Below are 13846 nucleotides of genomic sequence, written 5' to 3'. Positions count from 1 at the left end.
GGAATGATTAAGAAAGCCTACAACTTGTATTTTGGCTGCAAGATAGGAGACCAGGACAAGAGCTGGGCACCACATATATGCTGCAATTCTTGTGGGACGGCACTGGAGCAATGGTTGAATGGAAAAAAGGCATCTATGCCTTTCGCTGTGCCAATGATTTGGAGAGAGCCAACAGATCATGTTAGTAATTGTTACTTTTGTATGGTGCCTCCAATTGTAAAAGGGCTAAATAAGAAGAAAAAGTTATCTGTGCACTATCCAAATATTCCATCGGCAATACATCCAGTTCCTCATGGAGAGGGGCTACCAATTCCTAAAGCACCAGAATCCTTCGTGGTTGAGTCAAGTGAGGAAGAACCTGAAGCGTGTAGTCACGTGCAGTTGTAAGAGATAGCCCTTTCCTCGAATACAAGAGAAAAGCCAAGAGAAGCAAAACCGACACAAACTGAAGACAAAACTAGTGAGAATCCTAAGTATTAAAATGATTCAACTTAGCTTATGGCTATAATTTTTCTTGGTAATCCTATGCAATATATTATGCCATTTAGGCTTTGTTATGTAGTCAATATCACTTGCTTTATATTTGTGGAAAGACATCTATCTATATAATTATTGTGCATTATGTAGTCATTACGCCTATAGTAGAAAACTTTCCGTTTACAGAAAAACTAGAGCCAATTGACAAATTTCATTGTTATATTTGAACTCAGAATGTGAAATTCATTAAGAAATGGATCGTTTTGTTTCCAAAACTGGCAAAAAATAAAAATTTGTTGAACAGTGTTATGGACACATAGGATAACATGCTGGGTTGGTTTACTGGCTGTAGAAAAAAACATCAAAAGCCAAAAACAGCTGCTGTAAAAACATCCCGTGTGCATGAGGACGTAGCATTTTTTTGGGACAGATAAAACTTTCTTTTGGTGGTGTTTCTTCACCGCTGAGATTTTTATTTTTTTGCTTTATATGTCATTGTTGGTTGTCATGTCTTGTTTGTTTGTCCATGGGTGAAATGTTAATATCGATTCACAAGTCAATTCATATTTGGATTCCACGCTGCTGGTTTTTTAAAAGCAAATTTGTGAGCCAATAAATTTATTGGATTTTGGAAAATATTGGATTTTATTTATTTTTTTGTTTTTTTGATTTACCAGTCCCCAAAATTGTCACCAGAAGTAACCATTTTGCCCACTTTCTGGGCTTCTTGTTGGTTTTTCAGGGGTTATGCAAACTCATAGGACAATTTTTGGATCTTTTTTACAGCTCTAAGCTCTTGCAGATGTAGGAAGCACTTTCTGTGGCTGCCCCCACCCTGATCTCCGATTTTCGGGACACAGGACAATGGCGGGACATCATTCAAAAAAATCAGGCGATCCGTGACAGTTGGCCACTATGCAGGCTGCCCCCACCCTGATCTCCGATTTTCGGGACACTGGGCAATGGCGGGATATCATTAAAAAAAATCAGGCAATCCGTGACAGTTGGCCACTATGCAGGCAGGTGGGGCGGGTGGTAAAACTATGGCTCAAACGCCTGGCTTTACCATCCCCTGACTGTGCGTGTGAACAAGGCCTGAATGTTTCTACAAAAGGTGGCGTATGCTTTTAATTATTTTGAGTCACTGATTTCGAGATATGTCTGAAGAAAGAGGAAATTCAGAAAAAAGAAACATTTTATAGAACACGATATCTATAAATTATAATTATTTATTGTGCATAAAATCTTCATGTCCTTCCTCAAAATATTAAAAAGTCACTGAAGGGATTTTTTTTTTTTAGTTTCGGATAGAATGGAGAGGGATTAGAACCCCTGTCAGGTTTTATTTCTGTTTTGTGTCTCCATTATGGAAATTCATCCTATTTGTCCTCTTTCCCATCATCACCAAGTGTGAAAGGAAAATTTCACATTTTAGGTTGTCACCAGAACAGTAATAGAGTGCAAATCTTCCGATTGGGACACTAATTCTGGTGACAACAAGGGATTCCCTCACTTTGGGGGATTTACTTTCACTTCCTGTTTTGGCTATGGTACAGAAAGTGAAGGGAAATCTCCCCTATGGGACACGAATGGCTAAAAAAAATGGACAGGAGTTATAACCCTCCACTATTCTATCCAACAAAAAGTTTTAACTTTACTGACATTTTTGTCTTTAGGGACTAAGCAATGGCGGGACAACATTCAAAACAATCAGGCAATCCGTAACAGTTGGCCACTATGTAGGCAGGTGGGCGGGTGGTAAAACTATGGCTCAAACGCCTGGCTTTACCATCTCCTGACTGGTTTTATTTCTGTCTGTGTCCCCATTATAGAGATTCATTCTCTCTATTTGTCCTGTTTACCATCATCACCGAGCGTGAAAGGGAAATTACACATTTTGAGTTGTCAGCAGAACAGTAATAGAGTGCAGATCTTCCAATGGGGACACTAGTTCTGGTGACAACCAGGGATTCCCTCACTTTATGGGGATTTCCTCTCACTTCCTGTTTTGGCTATGGTACAGGAAGTGAAGGGAAATCTCCCCTAGGGGACCAGAATGGCCAAAAAACACAACTGGCAGGAGTTATAACTCTCCCTTACTCTTTCCAAAATCCCCAAAAAAAAGTTTTGACATTTTAAACAGCAGAACATCCATGAGACTGGTATTTTCAGGACTGCTCAGGTTTTCTTTTATCTTTAACCAAAACGTGAATAGAAACTGCTTAAATATGAGCCTTTTACATGCCATATTGAAAGTACACAGTTTTTTTGTTTTTTTTTAAATCTGAAAACCATAAATTTCAGCTTATGGGCACCTTGCCCTCATCAAAGATGGCCGTCGGCGCGGCTGCGCGGAGTGATGACAGCCGAGCCCTGTTCCCCGGCTTCTGGGTGCCGTGTTCCTTGCGGTGGGTGATCTGGTGGCAGGCCGCAGACATGGGGATCCTGGAGAAGATCTCGGAGATCGAGAAGGAGATCGCCAGGACCCAGAAGAATAAAGGTTGGGGGAAGGGCTCACCATGACAGTAAAGGGGGAGGGGTGGATGGCTGGCCATGTGTATGCCTGGAGCTCCAGCTGCGGTTGGACTACAATTACCAGCATGGCCTGGAATTACTGGCAGTTGTAGTTCCTCAGACAGCTGCTGTGACCCCCAAACCAGGAGAGGGTGGAGTCAGGGGCCCATTCACTTCACTGTTCATGTACAATGCGTTAGTCTGCGCCAAATCACGCCGTGTCTATGTGCGTTTCTGCACTATATGCAGCTCATTCATTTCAACGGGCTTCCTTGTGTACGATAAATACGGCAACGCAGCTCGTAGCTTCTTGTACATCGAGCTTTTGTGTGTTTTTTTAACTGCGTGTTTTGTCGCACGTTATCTCGCACCTTCCTGCCGTGTTTGGGGTGCCCGTAACAGTGGGTGACACCACAAGTGCGACAAGTTTTTTTGAAAGCACTCAGGTGGACTACCTAGGGTAGTCTGGCCATTTGAACCCCTCACCTACCAGGCACTTGTACCCCCTTCCTGCCCAGGACAATTTACAGCTCCCAGCGCTGTCACACTTTAAATGACAATTGCGCGGTCATGCAACACTGTATCCATATGACATATTTATCATTTTTTCACAGAAATAGAGCTTTCGTTTGGTAGTATTTACTCACTGCTGGGGTTTTTATTTTTTTGCAGTATAAACAAAAAAGCAAAAAATGTGAAAAAAAAAAAGTTTTCTTTGTTTCTGTTATAAAATTTTGCAAACAAGTAATTTTTCTCCTTCACTGATGGGCACTGATGAGGCAGCACTGATGGGCACTAATGAGGCGGCACTGATAGGCAGCACTGATAGCTGGCACGGATGAGCACTGATGAGCACTGATAGGCAGCACTGATGGGCACTGATAGGCGGCACTGATGAGGCGGCACTGATAGGCGGCACTGATAGGCAGCACTGATGAGGCGGCACTGATTATTATTATGCAGGACTTATATAGCGCCGACAGTTTGCTCAGCGCTTTACATTATGGAGGGAGACAATACAGTTCAATACACGAGGGGTTTGAGGGCCCTGCTCCTTGGAGCTTACAATCTAGGAGGGAGGGGAGAGTGGTACAGGAGGTAATTGGCTGTGGGGGATGGAGTGGTAGGAAGAGTAGAGGATTGCAATATTAGCTGGGGTCAAGGTAGGCTTCCCTGAAGAGATGGGTTTTCAGAGTGCGCCTGAAAGTGAGGAGAGTAGGCGATAGCCTGATAGATTGGGGTAGGGAGTTCCAGAGGATGGGTGAAGCCCTTGAGAAGTCCTGGAGACGGGCATGGGAAGAGGAGACAAGGAAGCTAGAGAGTAGGAGGTCTTGCGAGGAGCGGAGAGTACGGTTTGAGTGGTATTTAGAGACAAGGTCGGTGATGTAATTAGGGGCAGAATTATGAACGGCTTTATACATCAGTGTTAGTGTTTTGAATTTTATCCGCTGGGCAGTTGGAAGCACTGATAGGCACTGATGAGGTAGCAGTGATTTATTTATTTTTTTGCACTGTCCCTTTAAAATAATTTTTAATCACTTTTATTTTTATCACAAGAAATGCATGCATCCCGTGTGATAGAAATGATTAGTGACAGGTCCTCTTTATGGAGAGATATGGGGTCAGTAAGACCCACATCTCTCCTCTGCAATGTAAAGCATTAGATCAAAAAAAAAAAAAAGCATTGATCTAGTTCTTTAAAAAAAATGCCCAGTGGTGGGATCGATGGTTTCTCAGGTAAGGCTGAGAACTACTAAGTAGCGGCAGGCGGCGGTGAGGTTTTTTCAGCACCTGTATCGGTGCTTTTTTTTTTTTTTTCATTTCGGCCAATGGCCAAAATGGGTGTTTTCGGCTGAAACGTTTCAGCCACCGAAACTTCTGTGCATCCCTAGTTTGCAGCATAGTAAATTACACCTGCACAGTAAGGGAATCCCTGGTTGTCACCAGAAATAGTGCCCCCATTGGAAGATTTGCACTCTATTACTGTTCTGGTGACAACCTAGAATGTGAAATTTTCCTTTCACACGGTGATGATGGTAAAGAGGACAAATAGAGAGGATGTGTCCCTATTGGATGATTTCTCCTCAATGGCTGTTCTGGTGACAACCCAAAATTTGTGATTTTTCTTTCACTCCTGGTGATGATGGTAAACAGGACAAATAGAGAAGGTGAATCGCCTTAACAGAGGCACAGACAGCGAAACAAACTGCCCAGGGGTTCTAATTATTATTATTATACAGGATTTATATACTGCCAACAGTTTGCTCAGCGCTTTACAATATGATGGGAGACAATACAGCAACAATACAGTTCAATACAAGAGGGATAGGAGGGCCTGATCCTGGGAGCTTACAATCTAAGAGGGAGGGGCTGGTGGTACAAAAGGTAATAACTGTGGGGGATGGAATGGTTGGAAGAATAGAAGATTCCATTATTAGCTGAGGGCAGGATAGGCTTCCCTGAAGAGATAGGTTTTCAGAGATCGCCTAAAATTGAGCAGAGTAGGCGATAGTCTGATAAATTGGGGTAGAGAGTTCCAGAGGATGGGGGAAGCTCTGGAGAAGTCCTGGAGACGAGCATGGGAGGAGGAGACAAGGGAGCCATTTTCCCAAAAATGGTCTTGCCTACTTCAGTTTGCCTTTCTTATATGATTGCTCTATACATTTCTGGACAGTTAGCAGCTAGTGTCCACCTACCAAGGTGATATCTGTTTTTCTGACTTGGGCATTTTGATGTAAAAACCATTGCAGGATATAATAAAGAACGCATTTAACCACCTCCCACCCGCCATATAGTCCAATGACAGGCGCAAGGTGGTTCTCTCATTCTGGGAGGACGTCATATGACTTCCTCTCATTCTCACCACGCATGCGCGGCTCAGGGAGCGCGCGGCGATCGGTGGTGTGCTGTGCCCCTCGGACACAGCGGATCAACGATCCATGGAAAGAGCCGAAGATGTCGGCTCAGTCATGTGATCAGCTGTGTCCAATCACAGCTGATCACATGTAAACAGGGAAATGCCGGTTATCGGCATTTCTCTCCTCTCGAGCTGTCACACTGACAGAGGAGAGGAGAGCCGGTAATTGGCATTCCGCGGAGGGGACATGTGCACTGATTGGCACTGATGATCAGTGTGCTCTGATGATCAGTGTAGCCCCAGCAGTGCCTTGTCAGTGTCCATTAGTGCCCATCAGTGCCACATCAATGCCACATATCAATGCTTACCAGTGCACATCAATGCCACATATCAGTGCCTACAAGTGCACATCAATGCCACATATCAGTGCCTACAAGTGCACATCAATGCCACATATCAGTGCCCATCTGAGCTGCCTTTCAGTGTCGCCCATCAGTGCCAGCTATCAGTGCTGCCAATCAGTGCCACCTAACAATGCCAGTCAGTGCTGCCTAACAGTGCCATATATCAGTGATGCCTGTCAATGCCCATCAGTGATGCCTGTCCATGCCCATCAGTGCCACCTACCAGTGCCTCCTCATCAGTGCCCATCAGTGCCACCTATCAGTGTCCATCAGTGCAGCCTATCAGTGCCCATCACTGCAGCCTCATTAGCGCACATCAGTGAAGAAGAGAAATCACTTATTTACAAAATATTATAACAAAAACTAAGAAAAAACGTTTTTTTCATAATTTTCAGTGGTTTTTGGTTTGTTTAAGAAAAAATAAAAAACCCCAGAGGTGATTAAATTCCACCAAAGTAAAGCTCTATCGGTCACAAAAAAAATGATAAAAAATTTCATATGGGTACAGTGTTGCATGACCGCGCAATTGTCATTCAAAGTGCAACAGCGCTGAAAGCTGGAAATTGGCCTGGGCAGGAAGGGGGTAGAAGTGCCCGGTAGGCGAGGGGTTAAAGTAACTGGTCTGATCTTGGGATTTGATGGTGTCATGCCGTTTGTGTCATGTGACCCGATCCCGGCTTTGTCTTCCAGCTACGGAGTACCATCTGGGTCTGCTGAAGGCTAAACTCGCCAAGTACCGCGCGCAGCTTCTAGAGCCAACCAAATCGGCCACCGGCAAAGGAGACGGCTTCGATGTCATGAAATCAGGAGATGCCCGGGTGGCACTGATCGGGTTCCCCTCTGTGGGTAAGGTCGGTATTCGTTCTTATACGGTTCACTGCCTCTTGATTCATCGTACACGTCGTTTTCTGAAATGGCTCCTGAACATGTCGGCATCAAAAGATTTGGATAGATGTTCAAAGCCTTACCTGGTTCATCCCTTTCCCATTATTCCCCCATTCCCTTAAACATGCCAATGAGACTTTCTGTTTTCCTTGCATATCATATTTTAGATTCAGCGATGCCAACGTTGTGTCTCTGATGTTATCTCTAAAATGTAAGCAGATCGTGGCTGGCAGGAGGAACCATCAGGGTGCTGTACATATCTTCATGAAAACATTACAGAACCCTGCCTCAGTACTCCTCTCAAGATTCCTCAGCCCTGGTGCAAGTGGTGGGTTAGCTCTTGGGAGGAGCTGTGCAAATATCAAAATTCCTTGATGGGTGGGTGTCAGTGTGGAGTGGGTGTTCCTAAGCAGGATGTATTTGCTTGCAGACCACCCTTGGTAATGTCTATATGTAATGCTGAGCCTCCATGATTTAACCTCTTCACGCCGGCAGCACACAAATGTGTGGCCTCCCGGCGTCTGGGCCTACAAGCCGAGTGGCCACACATTTGCGTGCAATTAACAAAAAACATATGTGCTGAGAGCGCGCGCCCTGCACACTCCCAGCATACTCCCAGCACGCGTGTCCGGTACTCACGGAAAGGTCCCGGTCTGATCTTTCGATCGGGACCTTTCCCAATCATGTGACCGCCGTGATGATGTGTCACGGCGGTCACATGATCCCTAAACCCCGCCCGTCCCATCTCCCAGCTTCTGAAACTCTTAAAGGGCCAGGAGGCGCCGGCGGGAAGGGGTTAAAGAACTGGAATCCAATGATTGAAAGGCTGGGGAGGAAAGGGGCTAGAATTCTCGACATCCTCCAGCTAGGAAATGGAACGGGCTCTTTCTGACTTCTAATGCACATTGTGAGAAGCTCACAGTGTGCAGTGAAATCAGAGTGAGCCGTTTCAGTCCAGGAGAGGAGGCGGTACAACTGGGCAAGACTGAAGGGAAGACTGTGTTAACCCCTTGGTGCTGGCGCCTCACGGCCCTTTAACGGTTTCAGGAGGTTTAGGGTCATGTGAGACACCGTCACGGCGGTCACATGATCGGGAAAGGTCCCGATCGAAAGAGGAGATCGAGACCTTTCCGTGAGTACCAGACATGTGTGCTGGGAGTGTGCAGGGCGTGCACTCTCAGCACATGTTTTTTTTTTAATAGAACGCAAATGTGCGGCCGCTCGGCGTCTAGGTACAATTGCGTTCGGTCGGCGCCAGGAAGTTAAACGTAATGACGGGGTCTTTTCAAAGCTGAACCTCAGAAATAAAGAATGACCCTTGTAGTGGGGCTCACTCTGAACTACAAGGGTTAAACATTCATTTTTTTTGAAGGGCAACATCAGAAGAAACTATGATTATCTCACTCCTCAATCCTGCAGGAATTCTCCCCCCCCCCCCCCCCCCATGCAGGACTGGTCCCTCCAAGCGGCTTCTCTTCGATGCTCTGTTGCTTGTGTGCATTCTGATATCATCACATACAATGCAAGGCCAGCAGTCCTACATTGTAAGTGAGAACACAGAGGGCCCGCCCACAACCTGGAGTGTCAGAGGGACCGGCTGATAATTGCTCTTCCTATTCCCCCAGAGAAAAAGAAGTCTTAGGGCCACACCACTGATTAACCACTTCCCGTCTGGCACATGTACATAAACACCCGGACGGGAGCAGTGCAGGGGTAGGTGGCCGTTTATAAACATCCCTCGCATTCACTGCCTGTGTACGCTACCTGGGAGTGCGCAGCACCGCAATCTGGTCAATAAGACCCCACATCTCTCCTCTACAATGTAAAGCATTGGATCAAAAAAAACATTGATCTAGTGCTTTTAACCACTTCCCGTCCGGCATGTATATAACCGGCTGGACGGGAGCAGTGCAGGAGCGGGTGGCCGTTTATGAACGGCCTCCGCATTCACTGCCTGTGCGCGCTCCCTGGGAGTGCGCGGCACCGCGATCCGGTGCCCGCTGTGTCCAGATTGCTCTACAGGACCTCTGTGTGAGGTCCCGATCATGTGATCACTGATTGGCCAATCAGTGATCCCAGGAACAGTAGTAAACAAGATGTCACTTCCTGACATCATTGCTTGCTACGTGTGAAATCTGTAAATGATCACAGAGGTCACATGGTAGAGGGCTATTCACAACAGCCTTGTATCATGTGACAAGCTGTGACCAATCACAGCTCACAAAGTATTTCTCAATGGCTGCAAGAATGCAGCCAGAGAGAAGGAGAAAGTATTGCTTTTACAGCCTTTATGGGTGTAAAAGCAATCGGTGTAAAAAAAAAAAAAAAAAAATCTTCATCACCCCCCACAAGTAGTACAGTGTCACTATGGTGACACATTACTGCTAGGGTGACAGTATGTAAAAACAAAAAACATCCACTGGGATGGTCACCTGGGTTCCTGGAGATTTAAATGATCTTGTACACACTCCGCTCCTCTCCTCACTCCCTGCACAGATGTTTTACTAGCACTGAGATATATGGCGCTGCAGTCCTTATAGGACCCCCGCTGTCCATTGGTCAGTGTCTGTCTATCCATAGTGACACTTGTCAGTGATGCAAGGATTGACATAGGACCCCTGTTGCCTCCTAAGAAGGGATCTGCTGATATATTGTGCATTTATAGAGTCACTAAACTCCTTTGGCGATCCAGGCATTCTTAAAAAGTACAGCAGAGGTTGCAATATAAAGTATCTTAGATTGTAAGCTCCAAGGATCAGGCCCTCCTAACCCTCTTGTATTGAACTGTATTGTTGCTGTATTGTCTCCTGTTATATTGTTAAATGCTGAGCAAACTGTTGGCGCTATATAAATCCTGTATAATAATAATAATAATAAGATATAAATCCTGTATAATAATAATATATAAACCCTGTATAATAATAAGATATAAATCCTGTATAATAATAATAAAAATAAGATATAAATCCTGTATAATAATAATATTTAAATCCTGTATAATAATAAGATATAAATCCTGTATAATAATAATAAGATATAAATCCTGTATAATAATAATAATAAGATATAAACCCTGTATAATAATATATAAATCCTGTATAATAATAATATTTAAATCCTGTATAATAATATATAAATCCTGTATAATAATAATATTTAAATCCTGTATAATAATAAGATATAAATCCTGTATAATAATAATATTTAAATCCTGCATAATAATATATAAATCCTGTATAATAATAATAATATATAAATCCCGTATAATAATAATATATAAATCCCGTATAATAATAATAATAATATTTAAATCCCATATAATAATAATATATAAATCCTGTATAATAATAATAATATTTAAATCCTGTATAATAATAATATATATCCTGTATAATAATAATAATATATGAGACATGTATTATATATTGTCATTTGTTTTTTTTATTTCAGTCCACCTTCTTAAGCTTGATGACATCCACAGCCAGCGAGGCTGCTTCTTATGAGTTCACCACCCTGACCTGCATTCCAGGAGTGATAGAGGTGAGAGTGCCTTTAACAGAATTTTTAAGGCTAAGTTTACAGTTGTGGCTAGGGGGCAGTAAAAAAAAAACAAAGCCAGGTGGTTGAGACATGTTTTTACCACCCCCTCAACCTTTCCCTCTTAAAGCAGAGGCCCAGTAAAAAAAAAAAGTCAGCAGCTACAAAAACTTTTAAAGACAGACACTTACCTGTCTCTCGATTCATCAGGTTCACCAGCCGTCCTGTGTCCCCAGCGCCTGCATCTTCAGTGTTGCCACAGCTTGCGACAGTTCTGAAACTTCCGCTTCTGATCACCTAGGTGTTTGCAGCGGAAGTGGGTACCTGCCAAATTCGGGTAACCCCCGCACCCCCCCACTCCCTAAAGGTGCCAGTCCTTAAAGTGTTAATAAACCCAGGACCCTGCATTCACTATATTTGATCTCCCCGGACCCTGCATTCACTATATCTGATCTCCCCGGACCCTGCATTCACTATATCCGATCTCCCGGACCCTGCATTCACTATATCCGCTCTCCCCGGACCCGGCATTCACTATATCCGCTCTCCCCGGACCCGGCATTCACTATATCCGCTCTCCCCGGACCCGGCATTCACTATATCCGGTCTCCCCGGACCCTGCATTCACTATATCCGGTCTCCCCGGACCCTGCATTCACTATATCCGGTCTCCCCGGACCCTGCATTCACTATATCCGGTCTCCCCGGACCCTGCATTCACTATATCCGCTCTCCCCGGACCCTGCATTCACTATATCCGCTCTCCCCGGACCCTGCATTGACTATATCCGCTCTCCCCGGACCCTGCATTGACTATATCCGCTCTCCCCGGACCCTGCATTCACTATATCCGCTCTCCCCGGACCCTGCATTGACTATATCCGCTCTCCCCGGACCCTGCATTCACTATATCCGCTCTCCCCGGACCCTGCATTGACTATATCCGCTCTCCCCGGACCCTGCATTCACTATATCCGCTCTCCCCGGACCCTGCATTCACTATATCCGCTCTCCCCGGACCCTGCATTCACTATATCCGCTCTCCCCGGACCCTGCATTCACTATATCCGGTCTCCCCGGACCCTGCATTCACTATATCCGCTCTCCCCGGACCCTGCATTGACTATATCCGCTCTCCCCGGACCCTGCATTGACTATATCCGCTCTCCCCGGACCCTGCATTGACTATATCCGCTCTCCCCGGACCCTGCATTGACTATATCCGCTCTCCCCGGACCCTGCATTGACTATATCCGCTCTCCCCGGACCCTGCATTGACTATATCCGCTCTCCCCGGACCCTGCATTGACTATATCCGCTCTCCCCGGACCCTGCATTGACTATATCCGCTCTCCCCGGACCCTGCATTGACTATATCCGCTCTCCCCGGACCCTGCATTGACTATATCCGCTCTCCCCGGACCCTGCATTGACTATATCCGCTCTCCCCGGACCCTGCATTGACTATATCCGCTCTCCCCGGACCCTGCATTGACTATATCCGCTCTCCCCGGACCCTGCATTGACTATATCCGCTCTCCCCGGACCCTGCATTGACTATATCCGCTCTCCCCGGACCCTGCATTGACTATATCCGCTCTCCCCGGACCCCGCACTCACTATATCCGGTCTCCCCGGACCCTGCATTCACTATATCCGCTCTCCCCGGACCCTGCATTCACTATATCCGGTCTCCCCGGACCCTGCATTCACTATATCCGGTCTCCCCGGACCCTGCATTCACTATATCCGGTCTCCCACAGTACACACAATCGTTTGCATCGTTTGAAAATGTGCAGGTCAATGATGCTTAGATGCTCAAAACAAATGAAACCGCATCAATATTAGTCAGGTAACTAAACTTTATCATTTTGTCAGTTAGAAAGCAAGGTCTGGGAACTAGGAACATGCACAGGTGCACATTCCTAATTCTCTGCTGCAATGGCAATGAACATTCTCACAGGTCCTGTATTCATGTCCTGGATCAATAAATACACACAATATTCATCTCTCCTCCGGTGTGCGGCTCACCCTTCTTCCTATAACATTTTCACAGCAAGCGGCGTTGTGTGTAAGGGGCCACAAAGAGCATATCACAGTCAGGAAGATTAGCAACATTTTTCATATCCTTCTTTTTTCATTCCTTCCTTTCTTTCTTTTGGCTTTCAGTACAAAGGAGCAAACATCCAGCTACTGGATCTTCCTGGAATCATTGAAGGGGCAGCCCAGGGTGAGTGCTGCTCATGAGCAGTTTGTTGACCATCCAACACAACAAACACTTTTCTCCTGCGCTAGGAAAAGACTCAGTGGACCCAATAGGAATGTTCTGGAATATTCTGGAATATGCACTGCTTGCTGCCCTCAACAGACCGGGGTGGTCCAAATACACTGGATGCAAATGGAGAAACAGAAAAAGGGCGCACCGACCTAGTGCATTATCGTTTAAAATATTTATTGAAGAAACAAAGTAAGTATCATACTCATAATAGACATAATAACACAGGCATGTCAAACTGAACAAGATGTATGATCCAAACAACATCTGAGTCCATACGACAGAACCCTGGATGACCGCGTTTTGAGGAGGAGTTGGCTCTGAGGAAGAGGTTGTGTCCTCGAAACGCGTCAGCCAGTTCGTCATTCAGGGTTCCATCGTATGGACTCAGATGTTGTTTGGATCATACATCTTGTTCAGTTTGACATGCCTGTGTTTTGATGTCTATTGTGAGTATGATACTTACTTTGTTTCTTCAATAAATATTTTAAACGATAATGCACTAGGTCAGTGCGCCCTTTTTCTGTTTCTCCATTTGCATCCAGTTTGTTGACCATCACATGGCTTATTACTGGGCGATTGTTTACTGCTTTGATTGTCATGTCATTTGGGTGTCATGTTTAGTGCTGACAGGAAGACCCTCCCGTATGTGATAGACGTGACGTTCACGATTTCTGTTTCAGGGAAGGGCAGAGGACGGCAGGTAATCGCCGTGGCTCGAACATCGGACGTTGTCATTATGATGTTGGATGCCACAAAGGGTGAGGTCCAAAGGTCAGTAGGTTAATGATCCCACCTATTGCATATATTTTTGTGCTGAAATCCATTGCCTTTGATTCAGAACGGGAGGACAGTTGTTCTTTATAGCAGCCAATCAAATGTTTTTCTTCCCTGGAC

At 45.2% G+C, this 13846-nt stretch overlaps 1 protein-coding gene across 1 annotated transcript in view; it reads left to right on the top strand.

The window, feature by feature from the left end:
- The first annotated feature begins 2818 nt into the window (after positions 1-2818).
- The window catches only part of DRG2 (developmentally regulated GTP binding protein 2), a 38207-nt gene continuing 27179 nt past the window's right edge, over positions 2819-13846 (top strand). Inside the window, exons 1-5 of the mRNA XM_089694085.1 lie at positions 2819-2977; positions 6943-7103; positions 10588-10677; positions 12844-12904; positions 13633-13723. Coding sequence (XP_089550211.1) covers positions 2914-2977; positions 6943-7103; positions 10588-10677; positions 12844-12904; positions 13633-13723 — 467 coding nt within the window. The 5' untranslated portion in view covers positions 2819-2913. The remainder of the gene's footprint in view (positions 2978-6942; positions 7104-10587; positions 10678-12843; positions 12905-13632; positions 13724-13846) is intronic.

This window comes from Staurois parvus, unplaced genomic scaffold (assembly GCF_062004578.1).
Source record: "Staurois parvus isolate SC_StPar_1 unplaced genomic scaffold, SC_StPar_1.0 ptg000649l, whole genome shotgun sequence".
NCBI classification, from domain to species: domain Eukaryota; kingdom Metazoa; phylum Chordata; class Amphibia; order Anura; family Ranidae; genus Staurois; species Staurois parvus.
This window is presented reverse-complemented; position numbering and strand designations above follow the sequence as displayed.